Below are 22,936 nucleotides of genomic sequence, written 5' to 3' on the forward strand. Positions count from 1 at the left end.
TTTTATAATTAACATTAAAGGACAATGAGATGATAAACATTTGTCAAAAAAGATGTCATTCACCTAAAAGAAAGATTTGGATAGTAATTTGATCTATGACCTAGCAACTACAGAACTCATATTATGTGTCGTACAAGGCAATGAAATGTATTAGTAAATGTTACTCAACGAGCCATCAAAAAATGATAAGGACAGACTTTACGCCTATTTGAATGAAGAGGCAATTAAGTTTTGAGATGCACATCATTTTACCATAACCCATGTAGTTTAAGATTACCACCCTAATACAGCATGCTAGGCAGGATATTGTTCCTTCAACCTAAGTTTGTATCAACATTTTTATTTTATTTTTTTAATTCAGTACACTCCCACATGGTAATTTTTGACCTGTAACAAAGAATGAATGAATGAATACATGACACATTACCTTTACACAAGCTAAACTATAAAGCTTGAAGCAGGTGTCACAATATAAAAAATAAAGTTGCTGAGCCTCAAAGGATTGAATTAAAAAAGACATAACTACTTGCAACATCAACCACAATACAAAATACAACGGGCACTCGGTAGAGCGCATACCTCCGTCAACAACACATTTGTTTGCGGGAGCATCATTAGCGTGTTGGCTCATATAGATGCTAACTGGCCTGTCAGATAGCAAACGAAACACTGAGCGGGGGCACAAGGATAAACCATTACCCCGAGTCAATGCGCTCGCACAGGTGTTTCGGAATACCTGCTGAGCCTAGACATCAGCCGCAATCTCCAGAACAGAGTTTGAACAGCGGCGCACTGCGACGCTCGAGTGTGTCCACAACAGAGTAAATCTCTTACCTCTCCTGAAGCTGTTCGATCCGAAAATCTAATCGATGGATCTTCGGATGACGACAAATCACCCCTGAAAATTGTATGCAATTCGGATGAGTAGTTTTTGCGAAATTCTGGTAAAATGCATACCGAATAAAAGAACCTTTGCCCAAACGTTTGTTGGCAAAGGTATAAGAGCTGAATATCAATCAACATACTTTAGGGTCTTACCCATGGCTATGAGTCAAACGTGTTCAGCTAGGCCAAAGTTGCGTCCATAACAACAATCCCCTTAGATTAAAGGCCTTTGAACAGAAACCCCTGAGGAGAACAGCACAATGTGGAGGAAATACACCCATGTGGCTAAACAATAAAAGGAAGCAGAATTTATTGGCTTATTGATAACATTTTGCAGGCAAGCGCACCGGTGAAGGATTCAACACAGACTGTTTACTATAGGCATGCCTTTGGACTTGGCTTTACTTTGAAAGTACAAAATGGTCTCAAAACCTTTATTATGCATTGAAAACACATAAAAACGGTACTCGCTAATGGAGCCATTGTTCTCTCGTTGCTGCAATGACCTGCCTGACTGAATAAAGGGAATACAATAATTTCTACCAGGAAGCACAGACAAGTCAATATTCATCTGTGTGTGTGTGTGTTTTTAAAATGGTTTCAATATAATCACTGCATTTGCAATAATCAAAAAAGTGACATTGCATTGAACTTTCAATTGATACTCTAGCAGGGATCAAGTGTAACAAATAAGACTGTTTCAGTGATTTTTTCCACAACTGCTCAAAGTATGTGACCATGGACGGTCGTTCAGTCCATTCCTATGACTGTTCACCTTTACGAGGAAACTGTAAACATAAAATGAGAATGACTTGCATGATGTGAATATTAGCACCCACAGACCTTTATTTTTTTTTATCACATTGTGTACATCATTTTACTGCACTTCAATGTTTAAGTGGCAACTTAAAAATCTAAGCAGAACGAGTTGCTTAAAGTTTTAATGCTCCTCCATATCCTTCCTGACAGAAGCTGCACTTCAGGCCTCCGCCTTTCCTTTGTTCACATTCCTGATGAAGGTGGGAGAAACAGAATGGGTAGAAATACAAGGACATCGTGTATTTCTTACCCTTGAATCAGTCACGAGCGCTCCTGGGGAGGTGGACTCAGCTCTCTGCCACGAGGCAGAGAGAGAATGGAGGTCTTGGCTCTGAAGTGCAAAAAGTCTAGGAGCTATAAACAGCTCAAAGGGGTACAAATGTTCTTTCTAAGAGTTGTCAGTGGAGTTTTCATTGCTGGTCGAAGTAGAGGGCTGGGGCGTAGAGGAGGATGAGGATGAGGAGGAAGAGGAGGAGGAGGAAGAGGTAAAGTTCATCCCTGATAGATCTGGAGGATTTGTTGCTGTGTTCTGTCCACTCAAGCTTTTCCTGCACACTGGACAAGTGTCATGCTGGAGGAGAAATGCGAGGGATTTATCATTCTGTGGTTTTTAAACGCAACCAAAAAAAAAAAAGTATATATTTAGAGCAGAATAGAGAATTAAAAAGAGTGAGGTGCAGTACCTGTTCCAACCAGGGGACTATGCACTCGTTGTGGAACATGTGATTGCATGGGAGCTGCCGCACATTTTCTCCAACACTATAATCTTCTTTACACACAGGGCATTCCAGTCCTGAAGCTGAACAACACAACATGTCAATGAGCTTTAGCACGCTGGTAAACATGACCTAAACATTAGTAGCCAAAACATTTGCAAAGAGATTGTGAACAAAGTACGCTGTTAAAGGGGGGGTTGCAACAACCACAGTAAGTCTAAACCAGGCCTACAAACTTAAAGGGAGTGATGGGAAGCAAGCCCAGAAAGATGCATTTATGATTTACTACTTTACATTTGCTAAGCATTTCCACATCCAAGTGCCAAAAATCTGATGTGATGAGTGGGTTAATAATGATGATGAATGTAAACCAGCTTGGGTAGGTCTATTCTGATGACGAATGATGAAAAACAGGCTTCAGCAATTGTTACATGTATTTTACAATAATACTGAAGAACTTTTGTAATTGAATATAACCCATATATAAACAATTAAGAGGACTTTCTGAAATCTCTCTCCAACACTGGTGTTTAGCAGAATCAGTGGCAAATTAGCAAACAAACAAACCAGAGATAAAAAAAAAAAAAAAGACCAAAACAGGAAAATTAGCCATTAAAAAGTCAACAATATCAAAATCGATTATTTTTTCCTACTCACCAACATGGTCCTCTGTGATTTGTACTGTTGGAAGACTTTTTATTTTATCCCTATCAGCAGGTGGCGGCCCAGTGTTCTCAAACTGGTTCAATAACTAAACGGAACAGAAAAAAAGTAGTGAATAAAACATATGTGCATACAATGCATTAATGTAAAGAATTAAAAATGTTATTCTACTTATGTTTCTTATCAACAGTGAAGTTGAGTTGTGTAAAAAAAAAAAAATACCTGTGTTATTATAGCATCTAGTCCATTAGCCCCCCAAGCATAGTCCATAGGATTTGAGTGGAGAACACCCCTTTAAAGAAATAATTAAGACATTAGTACATTCAAATTAAGCACATCATGTTGTTAATTTGCACTTTGGCTTAATGCATTTCCACTGCACAGACTTACCAGGGTCCAACACCAATATTTGGCATTGCAGTGGGAGCAATTATTCCATTCATTACCTGCTGTATGATTCTAGAAAAAGAAGACGTGGTAAATGTATGACATTTCTGTTGGGAGACGTCATGAGATTTACAGATGGAGTTTCAGGACACCGTGACGCATGACAAAAACAAGCCATGATACGTACCCCTCCAAAGTGGGAACTCCCTCATGCCTTCCTACTTGTCGTCTTGAACTGTGACGACTCCTCAGTTGCCTGGCACTGTATCGCTGCCGTGATGCCAGTTCCCTTTCCCGGCGGTTTTCTGCTTCACGGTTGTCTTCCGTTCCCAGCGCGGCCCCAATGTCAAAAGCGTCATCAAAAACACCCAGTGCAAACGGCACATAGCCCGAGGGGAATGTAAACAAGTGTGGGTCTGCATTCTGGGAGACAAATAGATCAAAGCAAACATCTCAAAAGTGCCAGTAGTCAAGAAGTAAGTCATCAGCATCCCAGCCATTTGCAGTTATTACAGTACAAGAAGTATGAAGAGTCTTCTTGCCTACCGGTTCAAATTCCAACTCACTGGTAATGTCACAGGTGCCAGGTGACAAACAACATTTCCCTATTAAACAGAAGGTAATAAGGTCCTCTGTGGTTTCAGTCACAAATCCTCTCAGAGAAAGAACATATCGCACTCCAATACATTGATTACACTCTCTTTTTTTTTTGACTGAACAGAACAAAGTTGAAATATCTTAATACATTTGTTTGGGATGAGAAAGAGCAGACTGTAGCCCTAACCCTGCAAAAGAAGAAGTGAAAAACCCAGAGACAACTTCTATGTCCAAGTACCAGGTTGCACAAATGTGAATGGAAGCTGGTTTGAGAAATCTGTTGTGCAACAGTGAGCATAGGAAAGTCAGAATGGTGCAGAATAAAGAGTGGTTATGAGATAGAGATAGAGTTTGAGTAAAGAACGTGTTAAAAACCTCAAATGGTTGTTGGTTCGAGGGTCCACTGGAGATGGTAGGCATGGAGCCATAGTCAGCACTAAACGGGAGGACAAATATTTGACAATGTTATGTGTGAGAATGGTTTGGAAAAAAGAAAAGAAAAAAAAAAAAAAAAAAAAAAAGCAATTTCTCCTTTCATGTGTCATATCAAATCTATGTGCTCATTTACTATACATTTTTTGAAATATGTGTACTCTACTAGTTGAGGTCCTGGCTAAAAAAATTGTTCTGAAGAAATCACTGTGTGGGTATTCTATTGATTGACAGTACAATTTTGAGCTGAAACATAATCCTTTAATCTTCAACAATTAGGCCCCGGTTACATGAAACTGATCAGCTCAAACTATATCATTTGTTGGTTCCACAGACGTCACACATGGAGACGGCAACGTTTAGATGACCATACACTGAGGAATACAACAAACATTGAATATGCTGTACCAAGCCACTCGTGGAGAATGTGTGGTTTTTGTTGTTGTAATTCAACTACACGCAAGTCAACAGTACAAATTCAACAGTATATCAGATGTCATTTGTCACATAGGCCGATTCAGTATCTGCCACATGTAAGAAACACATCTCTGATCATCCAGATGATGGTGTAATAAATGAACAGTTTGTTATTTGAAACACTGTTATTTCAAACACTGAAATTCTAAATTATTTTTGTCCTCGCTCTCGTGCTGAAAAACTATGAACTGTAACAATGTACTATGTGCGTGCAGATGTTATTTTCAATAAAGTTATAATTGCCCCGTTTAGACGGAAGCTTTTCCGAAAATGTTGCCCTCTGAAAGCGGTTTTCCCAAAGTGCTGTCAATTTTGTTGAGTGAACAAACCACAAATGCAACAAAAATCTGCAGCTTTTATTTGAAATAGTCATGTAAACAGGGCCTTTGTGTCTAATCTTAATGCTACTACTACTACTGCAAAAAAATGGCACTCTGCATAACTCAAATGATGGAACAAAAATGAATTGAACTACTTCATGCTAATGAGTAAATGGAATGAAATATAGGCCAAAATGAAGCAAAATACTTAAAAGCCATTCATCTAGGATGACTGACTTGTGATTAGAACACTGCACCACTTCGAGTCAAATACAGCAGAAAAAAAACCCTGTTTCATGAGGTAAAGTTGATATTATACACATTTTACACACCTTCTGTCTTCCAACAGTTCCTCAATAAACCCAGACTCACATCTTGGACATGTATACTCCTGTAAAGAAAAACAATAATAGGATCCAAATTGTAGCAATCAATAGTGACTTGGAGGGGAAATATAGACCTAGTACTAATTATAACAATAAGATTTTATGTGAAAGTAAAATGTCAATCAAGCAATTGTTTTCATTTATATTAGTATCATAAATTTCAAATTCAAAGATCTCTCTCAGTTATAAGGGACACGCTTGAGAGATCCTCATTTTGTCAAGGAGTGGCTTGGGGTCCCCCTCAGAAGATTTGGAGGTCGTTGTAGGAGAATGGAATATCTGAGTCTCTTTGCTGCCACTGTACATTGACAAAGTGAGAAAGATTATAGTCGAACATAGGCTCTTTGGTTTTATTATAACTATTAAAGCCGTTCTGAAATGAATAAACCCAATTGTCAGGAAAGAAACCCGACACCAAAATGTGAAATCTTTTCATGTATAACCAAGCCAAGATACATCAAAGGATAAGAATTTATTCAATTTGACAGTTAATGGCCTACCCAATTACTTGGTCCCTAAAAAACAGTACCGACAGTTTAGCTGATGACAGTCCTCCATCCTCATCGCATCAAGCAATTGAAATGATTTAACCCAAAGGTCTTCAAAGTATTAGTTGAGACTCGGGAACCAGAGATCTTCAGTAAGGACACAGCAGCAATGGAATTTTGCAGATCAGAGGTTGAATTTTCTCAGCATGGAATAGCTATTGTAATTTTCAAATCATAATAAAATGAAATAAGTGAAGGGCACAACTATAGCTCTTCATATACAAGCACATGTTTAGAAGTGAATTTATTGCAAAGGTAATGTAGATGAACTGAAATTATAAAATGATTTTAAGTGCAAGAATGAATGTATAACGGTCACAAAAGAGGCAGGAAGGATCTATAAAGGGCACAAAGTGTCAAGCCAGAAGCATCTCAATAGCACAAGAGGAGTTAGGCTTTATATTACCTTGGAGTCCCAACAGTCACAAGCAAATATATCCCATATTGTGACAAATATTATGAAATGCAGCAACCCAGTATTAAATTAAACATATTGTAGGTAAATAAGCTCTTTGCATGCAGTGGAATAGTGGCACAAGACAAGAAAATCGATCGCTATTTTTATGCAAATATACCACTGAGCACCTTTATTCTTTTTATCCTTATTGTATAAACAATGCACAGGGATAGTGAAGATAAAAAGGAATATAAAACATAACTTGAACCAGAGATACATGTTTTGCTGGTAATAAACAAGTATCCCTACAAATCATAGGAGTTAAAGGGATGAGATTAATAGGGGGGGGCGAGCAAGATCTTGTACTTTAATTACATGTTCTGTATCCAAAAATCCATCCAAAGAGACACTTTAATTAGACCAAATTATTTACATGCATGTTAACGTCCAACGAAACTCACTTGATGAGCCATTCCTCATATTCGCACATAAAACGTGACATGAATGAAGACCACTAGACACTCCATTATTTAAACAACGTGATAAAATTGTGCCCCGATCTTGGTTCGAGATGTAATCCTTTAAACATTTATTGGAAAACTGGTCCAACATAAGCTGATATTGACAGCTCAACAGTAAAATGCGGAGGAACAGTGAATCGAGGTGTGACGTTGACGACAGGCCATTACCAGCAACCTACAGAAAGTGACGGCAGGTCTTCTACATTGTAATGAGCACAGTTACTGTTCTCTGACAGATCATTCTAGCCCCTGACTGGAATCCCACCTATGTGGCCAACTGAACAGAAAAACAAGGAAAACCTCACAGGCTTTGTTGTCACTGTGTCATTCAACCAAGTAATTCATTTTCCGGAAGAAAAAAAAATAAAAATCTATTAAAAAAATAATAATAATAATCCACCTGTGTGATAGCGGCAGCTGACTTGTAAGGGCATTGTTTTTTGTTGACTCGCTGCTACAAAAGTCACAGCGAAAAATATTTCATTAGCTAATTGCTGTCGTTGTTAGTAGTTACCAAAGCTAGCGGCAGATTGGCCAAAACGCCTCCTACACCCATAAAATAATCATCGCACGATTCCACCGGATGCTTTTCCCAATCGTGTAAGTGTGGCAACGGTGGTCTGTCTGGAGTAACTACGCAGTTTGTATACGCGAGCGACAAATACCTGATTCAGATAACAATCTCACAGGCGTGCGTTAGCAAGATAAACGAATCCCCGTAGGAGTCAGCTAACTGTTAGCATGCTAGCAGTTGTAGCGCGGCCACAACGATATCTGCTGGGACAGCAACCGCGCAATGACGACTTTCACCACTACGACGGTCAAATCCTTCTGTCTCTCTCAGTGGTACTTACGGGAAGCCGGGGTCTAATCTCTGCTGAACACCTATGACAGAAAAACCGGCTGGGCCATGGTGGTGCTTCTGCCATCCTTAGCTACTCAAGCTAGAGGAGGAAGAACTACGGAACACTGTAAGGACAATGTTAAATACTGAAACATACGAGTGACGTTCGCTATGACGTCACGAACCTCGAAGCGTTCGAAATGTAATGATTACCAACAAGAAAGGTGATCAACGGAGATCAGTGTCTGTTGACAGGGAGACGGTGACATCGAAGGAGAGGCAGGCACACAAAATTACCTCCGGAATATAATAATAATAATAATAATAATAATAATAATAATAATAATAATAATAATAATAATAATAATAATAATAATAATAATAATAATAATAATTAATAGGGTTAGTGTACAATCATCATGTTCTATCCATTAAAAAAAATTGTTGTTGTTCATAATGATTCTGATGATTGGGTGTTGAGGTGGTTCATCTGATATGGTCGCCTCCCTTTAGATGTTTACCAGGAACATCCAACTGGGAGGAGGCCCCAAGGTCGGCCCAGGACTCGCTGGACAGATTTTATCTATAGTTTGCTCTGGGGGCCGTCACCCAGTCTGGTCTCTGCTCTGTCTACCTGTGAAGTGTGCATCTCTGAGCTGCTGCTAGCCATTTGCTGAGCTCCTTTTCATGGAGTTTCACACTCTCATAGTAGCCTTGTAACTAGCCAATACTGCCCTTAATTGAGATATGCTGTGGTTATTCCTTCATGAAATAGCCTGTAGTCTGGTTACATTGCTTGAATATGTGATTCAGGAAATAAGAGAGAGGAAGAGAAAGGAGGAGGACCAGTGAGCCTGAACAAGTTGAGAGACTGTGGCTGCTGCCGGAGCTGTCTCTGCTGAAGCCATTTACTGCACCTGCTATATCCCTTGCTGCTGAACTGCACCTTTCCCCTTCCACCCCATTTACCATCACCATTCCGTTTCCCCACCACTGGATGTAGCTGCACTTGTGAGTCTATGTAGCAGGAGCCATGCTCACTGAGTGCACCAGATACTCAATAGCAACCGTGAAGAAAAGCTGCTTTGAGGCGGAAATCTTTTTTCACGTACTGTACACAACCCACATACGTTCATCCCACAGTTGGTTTCAGTTTTAAGCATGAATCAGGATGTAATCGTGATAGGAATGATACAAGAGGGAAACTTCCAACTTCCAACAAAGTTGTGACATCCTTTGGAAAGGGCCTTCTTACCATCTGCAAACTGAAGGCCAAGTTCCATTTAGCTGGGGACGTCAGCAACAGGTCACAAACTGGGTGTCGCAAGAACACAAAATCCCAAGAAGACCATTCCCTAATCTTGTTAGTGCTCAGGAACCTATGCAGGCTTCTACAGATTTGCAGTCAAGAGTTGCAGGATGATATGGCCAAAGGCTCTGTGCCCAGACAATCCAGACGAGACTGCAGGCTGCCAATCTCCAGTGTCATAGGCCTGCCAAGAAGCCTTCCAATAGTGCTCTTCAGTGTCAGGCTTGCTCCTCCTGCTGTTTGGAACACATGCACAGGAACTGGAAATTGAAGTAGTGTGACTGTGTGGAAAACCATGTTTCTCATAGGAGAAAATAATAACACAGTTAGGGGTCGATGAATATTCCTATTTGTCCAGCGTTTCAAAGCAAATCAGGTCAACTGGATTTTGTCATGTCATGGAAGATGTTTTGCCCATTATCCAAGTGGCTTAATTGGTTCATACCATTCACTAGATTAGGTTAACTAGTTGACCTGAATTTCTTTTCTTTCAGATGTGTTCGAAGAGATTTCGACATGAAATTCTACAACCAATGGAAATCCCATATTCCCACACTAAAAAGCTCTATCCTCCAGGATGACAAGCCTGGGTTTATCAGACATTACCTACAAATTATGGGAGAGAAGTTGGAAATACTTGCCAGAAGTCCTAATCTCAACCCCAATGAACACTTATGGGATCAGCATGGGTGCGCTGTACATGCCAGAGTGATCAAATCAATCATGTTGACTGATTTGTGACAAATGCTCTTTGAAGAATAGAATCCATCCCACAGGCATGTGACCAACATGAGGCGGTGCCAGTCTGTTGTAGCTGAATCATTATATTGTTATGTCCTGGTTCTTCAGACTTCAATCATGCAATCCACCAAACAAGAGTCAAGAATAAATACAAGCTTTTTAGCAAAAAATATTTTTTTCATGGGTACAACTGACTTTCTCAGCTCGTCTGCTCATCTCATGAATGCAAGTTTTTTTTAGTTTTTTTTTTACAAATGTGACAATACTGAAAAGAGAATTGACCAGACCCTAAAGAAATAATCTACCAAAGACTAATTATTTCTCGCTCTTTGTGAGAAGTTACAGTTTAATCCACAACATAAAACATTCTTGTCGGGTCATTGTTCATCATGATTTGGATGTTTTCCTGCTCCAACATACAATATACTTCATTCTAATGAACATAATTCATCATCAAAATTTGGTGAAAGAATGAAAAGAAGTCTGCTATTACAGACATTGCTCCTTTAACATTTAAAGCCTGGAAAAATGAAAATCAAATAGAATAGAAAATTACTTTATGGCTATTTAAATGAATAGGCCCTATTTAGTCAATTCAACCACAATAACACAAACAGTAAAACTATTCACCTGTGAAAGAAAGAAATTCTCAGTTTGTCAACATTCCAAATCCATACAGAAACCTTACAAAATATTGCCACATGGTGGAGCTTTTGTGCATCAATTGTTGACCAGCATCTCATGGTGGAGCTTGTGCTTGCAGATGACATAAATCCATGGTAGAATTTCTGTCTTCTTTTCCCTTGACTTATTTCTGCGATCTTACATACTGGGAAAACTATCAATGTGTCATTGATTCCCTCACATCCAAATGAAACAATCCAAGGAGTTTAAACACTGCATGTAGCCAACATGTCTATGTAAAACCACACTGTGTCTCCACTCAACTCATGTGTTCTCCCTGCAGGTTCACGAATCCACTTCTTTTCCCATGAAAGCTGGGGATGTGTTTTAGCAATTGGGCATCACATGTGATTTATGTTTCTGTTCCACTGGACTCCTGTCAAGCACTGTGTGATCCCATCAGGCATATTCGAAGTGTTTAAAAGTTTTGTAGCATCTGCTTTCCAACCTCACATTTTGTCAGAGGGAGATTTCTAGTTTGTCCTTGATTATATGACAGTATTTACTGGAATCGTTTTATCAAGTGTCAAACCTGCAACATAAAACAGTCAATCAGGGACTCCTCACAGTGGAAGCACAGTCTGCTGTTTTACATGGACACAGTGAAATTGTCGTTGGCGTCTATCTGTTGACCCCGAAATAAGGGCGAATGTCTCAAAGATAATTTATAAGAGCTCTCCAAATTTGCTTTATTTTCCTATAACTTGTCTATTTATTTATTTTTCTTTTAGTTTAGTTAATCCAAAATGATTTTTATAGATATCTTTAAAATGATCATTCAACGTGCAGCTTGGTGCCCATAAATCAGTCACACAAGTCCAGAGTAAACTATGTGCTTAACAAACCACATCGAAAGTTGGTAGGAGTTTCTGTCTGACTGCCCACCAGCCAATCACATCTTCGAAGCCTTCTGGCCTGATTACTACGTGAAAACATCCGATTTCATGCTAAACTAAGTTAGAACCAAGTTTATGGCTGTACCTTTTCGTATGTGAAATATGAATTTATTGAAATATGTATATGTAGCTATATGTACTATGCAGACCCTCTTTATCCACAATTTGGTCATTAAATCAGAATGTCATTGCAACAATAGCACAACTTTCAAGGTGGAGTACAAGATAACAGATTTGTCTTGTTCTAAAAAAAAACCCAGACGTTTCTACAAAACCAGACTTACAGTGTAATCTAGTTAGGTCCTAATGTGCTCTGTAGCTTTGTGTTGTGTCTGATCTGGCCATGTGGGAGCAGGAGCAGCACCACTGTCCCATGGACTGAGATTAGAGAGTGTCTGATAGCACTGAGGTTTGCTATGTCTGCCTGGCTGAGGTAAGCTATTGTCTCCCTCTATCCAGTGCGTCACAGCCATTGCAGGCGAAAGCTCATTGTAGCAATGCAATCTGGGGAGTGAGTGACTGCGGGTCAGAAAGAGGTCATGTGAGCAGCAGAAAACAACTTCGCCAGACTCAGAGGCCACATCATGTACTTCTTAATCAGCATTAAGGTGGATGTGGCACACTATATGTAGGCTCTTTATGCTGCTATTAAAACCCATTAGTCGTGCGTTAAAAACCAATATATTTCAGCGTTTCAGCTTTGATGGTCATGTAAAAATAAACACTAAAATTATGCTCTGAATAAAAACGTATTGTAAACCATACATATATGTATTACCACATTCAGACAATCCACACATCCAAAAAGAGAGTTTTCCTGGACAACTTTTAAGTTAATTTAATATACAGTCTAACTCGCCGTATAGTATTGTAGAATGCTATGCTACAAAAGACACTGCTGCTTTTGTCACTCCATCGGGTTTTTCCTGACACTCCAGCCTGGATTGCCCCACGCTGTCCCTCTGGGCCCCCCGAGTCACGCTCCCACATGCACGCACACACGCACATATGCACGCACATTCAGCAATAATAGCCGCCTGCAGGAACTTCCTGGGCCTCTTAGTAATGCGTCACTTGTTTTAAGTCCCACCCATCGCGAACACTCTCTCTCCCTCCAGACGTACCCTGCCTGAGACCATGTGTCACAAGATCTGAGGGCATCTCAAGACACACACACACACACACACACAATCAGAGACAGTCAAAGCTGTTGCTAGCAAAATAAACAGCACCACCATGGACATGTATGTCCTCATGTCATATCTGAGGCACAGCAGGCATGCTCTCTGTTTTGCTGTGTTTTTCCACTTTACTCAAGAACAAAATCCCCAGCAACCGCATTGGTACAGAAGTCTTTGGGATTACATCAGTGAGCAGCTAACAAAATATGGATGCTGAGAGAAACATATGTGTACAATTAAAAGACTTAGGTCCAACCATCTTTGCTTTGCTCGAGTGTTTTGCGGTTACTCACTGCAGATGTTTCTCTGGAATTGGACTTTTTCCTGCAATAATTTGTATTTAACAAAACTGGTCCAGTAGTTAGGGTCCAAGCTGGGTGAGACCCTGATGGAATACAAGGAATAATAATAACAATAATAATAATAATAATAATAAGAAGAAGAAGAAGAAGAAGAAGAAGAAGAAGAAGAAGAAGAAGAAGAAGAAGAAGAAGAAGAAGAAGAAGAAGAAGAAGAAGAAGAAGAAGAAGAAGAAGAAAAAGAAAAAGAAGAAGAAGAAGAAGAAGAAAAGAAAACTTTTGATAGTTATAATAGTGAGAAAAATCTGTACCATTACTTATTATTCACAAATATTCTATTTGTTGTTGCATGCATTTTCTTGTGACTCCACTATGAGATTTACATCTGTGGTGATGATTGGAACAGATTGCAATACAATATGACTGCCTGCACATTTATTACACCAAGATAAATGTTATCATTTTGATGACTTTGATAACTTACACGCCTGCAGGTCAGGACACTGTTGCAAAATAAAAATGACAAAACTCAATGACTAACTAAATGAAATCCCTGACTTTCCCTTAGGTCTGAATGTAAGCGTGTGTGACTATCCATCTTTACCTCATGATGGACTATCAACCCCTTCAGAGTGCATGCTTCCTTTGTCTGTAGTCAGCTGGAATCATTATTTGTTTCTATTGCATTCTATTTTATTCTGGTCTATTCTGGTCTATCCTAGTTGGCTAATAATATTGTTACTCACACTTTGGTATTTTTTATGTTACTAAACAAGGTTAAGGTGAAACAGGAGTTCGATGAAATCGAAACGCTTAAGACAGCAGCTTCGGATAATTGTCATACCTAAGATAACAGTCAGCTCTGTAAGCAGGAATAAGCATAATAATAGTGATATCATATTAATTCCATGCCAGTTACTAGCTTGTTAATACCAAAAGTAAGGGTGTTACAGTAACTTGTCACCATATATTATTCCCAACACCTCTATGCAGTAGAGACAGATGTTGGAAAACGGTTTGTTAGGAGGTTGTGGAACAACCTGTATGAGTAGAAACCAAGTGGGTCTTGTGTCTTTACCTTGATGTGGTCTGGTAGGTGTTATCGCTGTTGAACTGAGCAACGCTGTTGATAATGACTCGGTAAATGTAATGAAATCTGTGATATTTTTCCACTCACAATTTGCAGGGTGTACCGTAACGCATGATGGCAAAGAATGTTCAAGCAATTTTCCATCATAACCAACCAACTTTCCATGATAAACAAGCTGGTATTGGTCCAAGGCTCATTAAATAAAGCATTTTCTCTTCTATGCAAGAGCCACCTGACGAGCTGATGTGAAATTATGGTCGTGGTCTGGTAGTTTTCCAAGCCTCAAACTGCACAATTGGACTCAATTTGAGTCCTGTTTGGGAACTAAATGTGGCCCAATTATCACACTTCATTGACTTTTTTTTTCTTAGCTATGTGCCTCTATATTTTAACACAAACTCAAACCAGTTTTGTTTTTTTTTCAAACCACCTTGACAGCGTCAAGGCAGAGAGGCCATATTATCATACACACATGTTACCAGAGAATTTAAGGCAACATTGGCTTATAGTTTACAGAGCTCCATAGCAAAGTGAATTCAGCACAGATAACAATCTGCTTTCTCTGGAAGCTGTGTTAAACACTCTCAGGGAGCCATTCAGGACATTCTGTTGTGTACATTTCATGTCTTTTTGGGCCTAATATGTATGGGCCAGACCACACACACAGCCTGTGGAGAAGCTGTCCCCGAGGTCCCGAAGAGGAAGTGAAACTATTCACCAAGAATAATTGTACACAATTAGCCTTTACACAATTTCCTAACACTGCTGATTTGTTGTTGATGTCATGATTCACAGAAACAATACAGTGATTTTCAGTTAGCTTGTCTGGACTCACATGAACACTTGCGAGAAGTGAACATTAAGTAATTAGACTTGTTGAGTCCAGAGCCTCATTATGATCTCTTACTTTGGTACATTAATCTTCCAGCCATCTATCTTTGATACCTGTTTTATTTAAACTTGAGTTGAGGGGAGCTCAAACCTATTTGAGATGCGAGGTACATCTGAGACAGAGAACTGACACATACACAATCGGACTTTTGGGCAACTTAGGGGCCAATGACAAAATAAGCATGACACACACACAAACACACACACGGATGAGAAAGAACAAGAAATAGTCATGTTCTTCAGGTTTATAAATAATGGTTAAACAGATTTTAATCTATGAAGACAGTTTGGCCCAATGGTAGTTTATTTTTCCTAAACAGAATACACATTACCTCAGATAAATGCTTATAGTAGTTAAAAACAATTTCCCAGAAAGCCATAAAACACCGTCTGTAAAAGTGTAAACTGAGAGACTGTAGTGTGGGCTGTTGTGTCACTATGATGATCAATTGTCAGAGATAAAATATTGTTCACCTGTGGAAAATTAAAAGGGCTTGCTGTGTAACGAAGCCCACTATGGGAAATAATGTCTGAGGCAGAATTAATCCGATAGAGTGATGGATCTGATATCTATTAGTTTCAGATGTGGGATGAAGCTGTTTACACTCCAGTGGTGCGATCCAGAGAGTGGGTGGTCTCAGAAACCCTCTCTAGCACTTGGTTTCATCACAACCTCATTTCAGTTCTACACGTTGGCTGTTAACTTACTGGAAGTAGTATGGTGAGTTGGAGGAAATGATACCATGTGGACGTCGTTGAAAAAAAAAAGCTTGACATATCAGAGGAGGATGATTACGCGCTCGTGAAATGCAAGTGTGGGCGTCACATTAGAAGGCCATGTGTTTGCCTGGATATAAACAACTCAGCCAGGGGCCGTGATATAACGTGTGTGACTGATCCCATGGTCATAACAGGTGAATTACAACAGAAGAGAAGCATCTATAATCACACCAACACACACATACAAACAAATACCACTCAGTGGAAGTGAGCCTGACACCTCCTTGATGTACCACAAACCACAACATTTAAAAGACATAATAAAATATGGAGCAAAGTGGGCAGCAAATTCCGGAGGTCGCATAACGAATGTAATTAAAATATTTCTGACATGGCTCATAGGTTTACTCTTTAGCTTTGTCATTACAATCACCAGTGTGATAGAAGCACTCGATATCCAGCATGAAGTAAAAAGAGGCCTATGTGGTGATGATATACGTGATGTTCCTTTCTGGGGAAGATATCATAGTCATAATGACAACAGCAAATGGGGTTTTTATTTCTTTTGAACAGCAATGCATCTATCAAGGTAATGCTTCAAAACTGCTGTCTCATTTTATTGTCCTCTCTGGTATTTTACTGGAACACCGCAGTTATTCAAATTCATACACATGAATGTGTGTGCGTGTGTGTGTGTGTGTGTGTGTGTGTGTGTGTGTGTGTGTGTGTGTGTGTGTGTGTGTGTGTGTGTGTGTGTGTGTGTGAGAGAGAGAGAGAGAGAGAGAGAGAGAGAGAGCTAGAGAGAGAGAGAAATTATTATGTGAGAGAGAATAATATATGATAAATTTGTAGGTATGATTTGTTCCATGTAACATACTATGTGGTGTCCACATGCATCAAGCCGTAGTTTGAATATTGGGATTAATATAAGGTGACTGAATATGCTCAAGGGACTGAAGTCTGTTGGGCATTTTCAGTCCAGGGACATTCTCTAAGCCACACTGAGGTCATGTCTGCATGTCTGATGACAAAATCTGACCAGCATGTTTGTGTGGTGTGGCTGAAATCAACCTGTCTCACTAGAAACCTTTTCCTATATATTACATGCAACAACAAATATTAAGAGACATTTTTTTTTAAAGATAGCTTTTGTGTGTGTGTGTGTGTGTGTGTGTGTGTGTGTGTGTGTGTGTGTGTGTGTGTGTGTGTGTGTGTGTGTGTGTGTGTGTGTGTGTGTGTGTGTGTGTGTGTGTGTGTGTGTGTGTGTGTGTGTGTGTGTGTGTGTGTGTGTGTGTGTGTGTGTGTGGACCAAGCCACAGCCAGCCGGTGGCATTGTTGTTTGCCCAGTTTGAACAAACAAAACATCTAATTCCATTCCCAGTGTAATAAAAGGGTACTTGGACAGGAATATAAACATCTCCCTAAAGTTGAACCAGATGCTGCTACATGGTGGAGCATAGGATTCAGAGGAGGGAGAGTTGGAGACAGAAAAACAAGGGAGGTACTTTACACAGGAAAGTGAGTCAGTGCCCAGGCCTCAGCACATCGAGGCATTCATTCCTCAGCCCCTTCGCCCGTCATCCCCCTTACCCTTCCTACCTAATCCCAAACAGGGGGGACATCCCCGAAGAGACAAGGAAGAAAAGCTTCCCAAGTCTGGATTTGATTCCGTGCCGCCTTTTGCACGAGGGCTTGAGATGCATGTCAGAGAGACAACTCAGGCCCTGCACGCACAGGAAAGGAGCTCTAACCACTGTATGTATAAACTGGCACCATCCTGCAGCTGCTGGAGCCTGATCCACCACCCTGAACCCCAGTGGGAGAGGAAAGCAATCAAAATCCTTCAGGGTGCAAGTCTCATCTTATTTGGTTTAGATTGACAATGACTATGCCACACTTGTAAAAAAATTAAGAGATTCATGTCAAACAGTCTTATCACACATTGTGCACTGCTGTTAAACTATAAATGAGACAATGTTGTGAGAAGATGTGAAAAGGAAAAGCAGACTGTCATTTGCATTCTGTTTTTAATATGTCTTGAAATAAAGGAGACAATTTTGGACAAATATTAAACTTTATATTGCCTTGAACGTCAGTACAAAAATACAAAAATATGTTGATGCATTTATCATTCAATGTTCACAGTAGGTACACATGTAGGTACACATAAAACTGCTATATACAAAAGGATCGTTGCAATGTCATGTAAAACAACATAAGGACTATATAATGTATCCAGACAACTACCCAGACTAAAAGATTTAAAGATTTAATTGGACCATTTTGGATTAACCGTCCACATAAATATGTGTAGGTTTAAGCAGCATGACCAGCAGACCGACACAATATGAACGCAGAACAATCAATTTAGTTGATTTGGCCCAAAGTTCAGTCAGATAAATGTGATCTGCCTTTAAATTCAGTGGCGGTAAGAACATTTGTTCAGTGAATTTGGGGGAAAACACATTGCGATCAAATGAATGCAACAAACAGCATCATAACAAACTAGCATGACTTACAAAAATGCATTTATAAAACACAGCCAAGAGTTCAACAGAGGAGGTATTGTGGAGAGCTTTGGGTTGTACCAACAGTCTTCTGAGGCTGCTACAAACAACCAAACTGTTAATTTTAGTGATCAGCGGGTGGCCAAGACTTCTACCAGGATGCAGAGTAAACATGTTTGGTGGGAAGAGGGGAGGAAGCAAGACTATACAGGTTTGTTTAGACTGAACACTTTCCTCACCACTCAAACTCAAGCGAAGGTACATACAGTAAAACTGCAGTGGTAATGCTCTTGTTCAGTGGTGAATTGAAACCAGACTGTCAGACTATAAAAGCACTATCAGCTTTCCAAACAAATTAGCCTTACTTGCCGTCAGCTTGAGGGAAAACGGTTTGTTTGTGGCGAATGAAGACTGTAGAAAGTTGTGAACTGCCAAACCCAGTGGCCGCTTTCATACATAAACGAACAAACCAAAACAATAAATACATTTTGTATCAGCTTTTTCATGGCTATATGAATTTCTAACTGGGATTAAAGACATAAATAGAGTGTGATACGTTCTCCAATAAATAGTACCGGTATTCTATTTACAATATGCAAACGTCTCCCAAAGAGCTCATGCGATGAAGCTGTATCTCAAGACAAAACCAATCGTCTGTCTCAACTCTATTTCCCAATTTAACACACTTTTAACGTACGATGCTTTTTGAGGCAGTTACATGTGTGTGCAGTTTAATGTGTGTTCTCCAACACAATCAGATTACATTTTGTTTACATGGGGAATTGGGAGTGATTGTCAAAAAATTAAAAAAGAGGTCATCAAAGGGCTTTAGTGGTGTGAAATGCTTTTGGATCAACTCATATTCTGCAACGGCGCCATGTCGGGAATCGTCCGTCTAGACGGCATTTTCTTCACTGCCTTTGAAATGATGAGGTTTCCGAGGTGGATCTGCATGAAAAGAGAGTCAGTATTCAAATCATTCCAAACAAGAAATGTAAAAGCAAAAAAAATAAATATGAAGAGATGTTTGTGGCGCCTTACTGTTGCAATGGCCGTAGTGGCGGACACCTATGGAGCGGCCGAGGAAACAGGTGGCCCGGCGGAGGTGACAGGCGCTTGGGTAAGTGATGTTGTCGTTGCCACAGATTGGCAGCTCAGATGGCATGGGTATCGGGCAAGGTACAGTGCGGCACATGACACAGTGAGCACTGTTGGTCTGGTCGGTCACACAAGTGTGAGTTCCTGGACACACCACATTGGAGCAGGACTCTGCAGAAGGCACAGCACAGAGAAAATGGTTTGTTTTCCTCTGTATCAAGCGCTTTAGCCATCGGGGAGGACAAACCAGATACACCTTGCTTACTTTTGCACTCTCCCTGGTACATGACCTCCAGATCGGGGAGTCCCATGCAGCGGGCCATCAGCAGTGCGCACTCATCCTTGTATGACTTCCCGTCGCTGCCGCACACAGCATGCTTCCGAGAAAGGTGAGAGCAGTCTGGAGAGCACACACACTGGGGCCTCCCCATCTTCATCTTGCAAGTCTTCCCAGGGCCACATTTGACTCCTTCGCATGTGTCTACAAAAGCACAGTGAGGGATTTCATATGTGCCCGAGCACTTCAAAGCATCTGTGTAAAATTACTGTATCAAGAAGTCTGCGGACGTCAGGTGATTCACGGAAATTTGAATACAAAACAAGCATGAAATCTGGGAATTTCCCCAGACCATAACACAATTTTAACCTTGCACAATATTTACAATAATCACAACTCTTTATTGACCATTACACACAAAGGTGTCTCGCCTGCTGGAATGTGAGGCTGCTGTGTTTTCATAACAGATCTATGTGTATGGCTGCACACAGACGGGGCTGAGCTCCTGCAGAGGGATGGAGGGGCTTTGAGGGAGATGGAGTTCAAAAAGCTGTCAGAAAAGTTTAAAGGCTGAGAAATGAAGAAGCCCCGGGCTCTTCTGACACCCCATAATGTCAAAGTGTATGAGGAACTGTAATTCTACACACTGCAGAGCAAACATTGGACAAGGCACACGGGCCTCTTCCCAGGTCTTTTTTGAGCTAACGGAGATTATAACTTCTATACTCTGAGGACTTAAACAACAACAAGAAATTATCTGCGTAAGAAATATCCAGTTTTATTGCAGAGCTGAGTTTTGTTCTCTCTATTATTCCACTCAGTCTTGGTTGATTTCCATTTCTCTTTCAGTCTCTGGCTCAACACACTGCTGCTCTCTATCGCTAATGTTTATCCCACAAGCTTTGGTCTGGCGATTATGTCAGAGCCTCTTTCTACACAGGCAGGTTTTTAATTAATGCCACATTGATGACAGTGGTGTTTTCCTCCCACACAATTCCAAGTGATCAAGGTGGTGTTGCACATAATGATTCTCAGGCATTTGGGCATGTTTCATCCCAGTCTGCAGGAATGCATTTTTGTTATTTTCCCTCATGGAAGCAACCAGAGCTTTTTTTTTTTTTTTTTTTAACCAGGCTTTGGAAAAGCCAACACATAGTCATAAAAGAATCAAAGGTGAAGAAACAACAATGGACTGTGAGTACTCAATGTTGTAGTTCTTTATGAAACAAACAAGTTGCATTCGTGGTGTCCATTATTTAACTGAACACAACACTCATCTCACTTATTTTATGAAAAAACACATGACTTTGCCAGGAAAAAAAACCAAAGTGTTGTGTTTGGGTGTGCCCCACCCACTCAAAAAAATGCCAGCGGTTGTTTTTGTTTAATTAAAATTATTGTCATGAAAAAAACTTCGCACTGATCACTTTGTGAACCTGAATGACCCTTACAGGGATTCGGGCGGGGGGGACTTTTCAGGACAGCAGTGCTTATATGTGTAAAACTTCTCCTCCACGCCTGCAATTTGTTAGAAAACTGCATCAGGAACTCATTGTGTTGATATTGTGACTCACAAAGGACGTGGATAAAATATATTTTCACTAACTGTGCACGAGATACAGGGAATAGTATGTCTAACGGAAAAGCAAATTTATCAATTTTAACCTATTTGTAAAATTTCACAACTGATTTTTTTTTCTGTTTTATTTGTTTCTGTTTATCCCAAAACAACTTGACATCCTGAGTCCAATTCAATATATTTGTTACTTAAGCATACGCATTGAATACAAATTTTAATATGAGCATATATCTGTTTAGTAGGGCAATTAACTTTAACGGTGACTCAGAATGCTGTTGTGACTTGTGTTAAAGGAACTCCTTAAGACTTTTCATTGTTTTGCTTGTTTACCTTTGCATGGTTTACAGGTGACGATCCCAAGAAAGCCCAGCAGGCTAACCTCATTCATGGGCAGACTGGTGTTGGACCACGCTGTGTCTAGGCGGCCTCCAGCACAACATTCCTCTCGGGTCACTCCTCTCATCAGCACCATGTCACATCTTTGATCTTGACTTTGTTGCAACCAGCACATCCCAGCTGGAGACAGTGCAAAGAAAAATGCATGACAGAAGTATATACATATATATATTTTTTAATACATACTAACGTAGAAATAAAAAAAACTGTGCACATCCTTCATTTGAATACTTTTCAGTGGAAAATGGATTATTTGATGAAGCAAAATGTTGTTCATATGTTTATGAAATAGATTTTCAGCACTTTTAATGTATCACTGGGTATGTACATCGAGCATTAAATATATCCACATGTTGGTTCACAACATAAACAAAAGACTGATGTAAAAATGCTATATTGATATTCATGCTGTCTTACAATTTCAAGGGCTACAGTAAGTTAAAACCCAATTTTTTACACACACACACACACACACACACACACACACACACACACACACACACACACACACACACACACACACACACACACACACACACACAGGAAAACAAGACTAAACTTAAAATATCCACTCACCTTTGGCAGGGTTCCTTTCAATCTGATAAAAAATGAGAAATGCCCCAAAAATAGAAATCAAAAGGCTCATTGTGATCTCTTCAGATAAAAACCTATTTCCAAAAATATTGCCTAAGCAAATACTTTCAAGAAAAAGTGATGTTTCTGTGGAAATCCGAGCAGATCACTTTAACTTCTCTCTGCCTCGGTTCTCTCTCATGTGAATGAATGTGTTGTGGATAAGTGATGTCGTTCCCCCTCTGTATAAATATTTAGCCCAGATGGAATTATGCTGCTGGGATGGGCGATCCTCTCAGCCAGTAATAAGCCAGGGCAGGACACAGTTTGACTCTGAGTCAATTTCCAGAGTCGGGAAATGATCCATGCCCTCCAGCGCCAGACGCTGGGCACTTATATGACCTCACATAACTTTTTCACACCTTTCAGAATAATGAAAGCCTAATTACATCTTAGAAGTTATTTATATTGGGGTTTTTTGGTGTGTTTTTTTTTAAAACTATAAATTAGGTGTGAGACAGCAATGTTTTCTTTTGGGGATTATTAAATTACATAAAACAATTTAGTTTTATCTGTTTAAGGGTGTTTTTTTTTTTTATTGTTTTGCATCCAGACAAATCCTTCTTTTTAATATAGAATAGCTTTGAAGTATGGAGGTTGCAGGCTTTTTGTCAATAAAGCTGAGTTGTTCGAAAAAGTCAGA

At 39.8% G+C, this 22,936-nt stretch overlaps 2 protein-coding genes across 3 annotated transcripts; both read right to left on the reverse strand.

Moving 5' to 3' along the window:
* Positions 1 to 1,344: 1,344 nt before the first annotated feature.
* Positions 1,345 to 8,096, reverse strand: rnf126 (ring finger protein 126). 2 transcript variants are annotated; one of them, XM_080505790.1, is made up of 9 exons: positions 8,003 to 8,096; positions 5,629 to 5,687; positions 4,443 to 4,503; positions 3,658 to 3,893; positions 3,474 to 3,542; positions 3,306 to 3,375; positions 3,078 to 3,171; positions 2,388 to 2,503; positions 1,345 to 2,275 (listed from the first exon to the last, which is right to left on the reverse strand). In XM_080505790.1, the coding sequence occupies exons 1-9, from the start codon at positions 8,075 to 8,077 to the stop codon at positions 2,093 to 2,095; spliced, it is 963 nt and encodes a 320-aa protein (XP_080361916.1). In that variant the 5' UTR covers positions 8,078 to 8,096; the 3' UTR covers positions 1,345 to 2,092. The 2 variants fall into 2 exon arrangements, with proteins under 2 accessions (XP_080361916.1, XP_080361917.1); XM_080505791.1 differs by lacking the exon at positions 8,003 to 8,096 and adding an exon at positions 7,089 to 7,271.
* Positions 8,097 to 17,859: 9,763 nt separating this feature from the next.
* fstl3 (follistatin-like 3 (secreted glycoprotein)) lies at positions 17,860 to 22,434 on the reverse strand. The gene is made up of 5 exons (XM_080506073.1): positions 22,237 to 22,434; positions 21,595 to 21,780; positions 19,674 to 19,889; positions 19,352 to 19,579; positions 17,860 to 19,258 (listed from the first exon to the last, which is right to left on the reverse strand). The coding sequence occupies exons 1-5, from the start codon at positions 22,304 to 22,306 to the stop codon at positions 19,206 to 19,208; spliced, it is 753 nt and encodes a 250-aa protein (XP_080362199.1). The 5' UTR covers positions 22,307 to 22,434; the 3' UTR covers positions 17,860 to 19,205.
* Positions 22,435 to 22,936: the final 502 nt, after the last annotated feature.

The sequence above is a fragment of the Blennius ocellaris genome, assembly GCF_963422515.1.
Source record: "Blennius ocellaris genome assembly, chromosome: 12".
NCBI lineage: Eukaryota > Metazoa > Chordata > Actinopteri > Blenniiformes > Blenniidae > Blennius > Blennius ocellaris.

Excerpts from the sequence above, each read along its gene's own strand:
- rnf126 (XM_080505790.1), bottom strand. The coding sequence starts at position 8,077 with ATGGCAGAAGCACCACCATGGCCCAGCCGGTTTTTCTGTCATAGGTGT. Across the intron at positions 3,376-3,473 it reads AATATTGGTGTTGGACCCTG|GGGTGTTCTCCACTCAAATC; the intron begins GTAAGTCTGTGC and ends ATTTCTTTAAAG. Across the intron at positions 2,504-3,077 it reads AATCACAGAGGACCATGTTG|CTTCAGGACTGGAATGCCCT; the intron begins GTGAGTAGGAAA and ends TGTGTTGTTCAG.
- fstl3 (XM_080506073.1), bottom strand. The coding sequence starts at position 22,306 with ATGAGCCTTTTGATTTCTATTTTTGGGGCATTTCTCATTTTTTATCAG. Across the intron at positions 19,890-21,594 it reads CACCTGTAAACCATGCAAAG|ACACATGCGAAGGAGTCAAA; the intron begins GTAAACAAGCAA and ends GTGCTTTTGTAG. Across the intron at positions 19,580-19,673 it reads GTACCAGGGAGAGTGCAAAA|AGTCCTGCTCCAATGTGGTG; the intron begins GTAAGCAAGGTG and ends TGCCTTCTGCAG.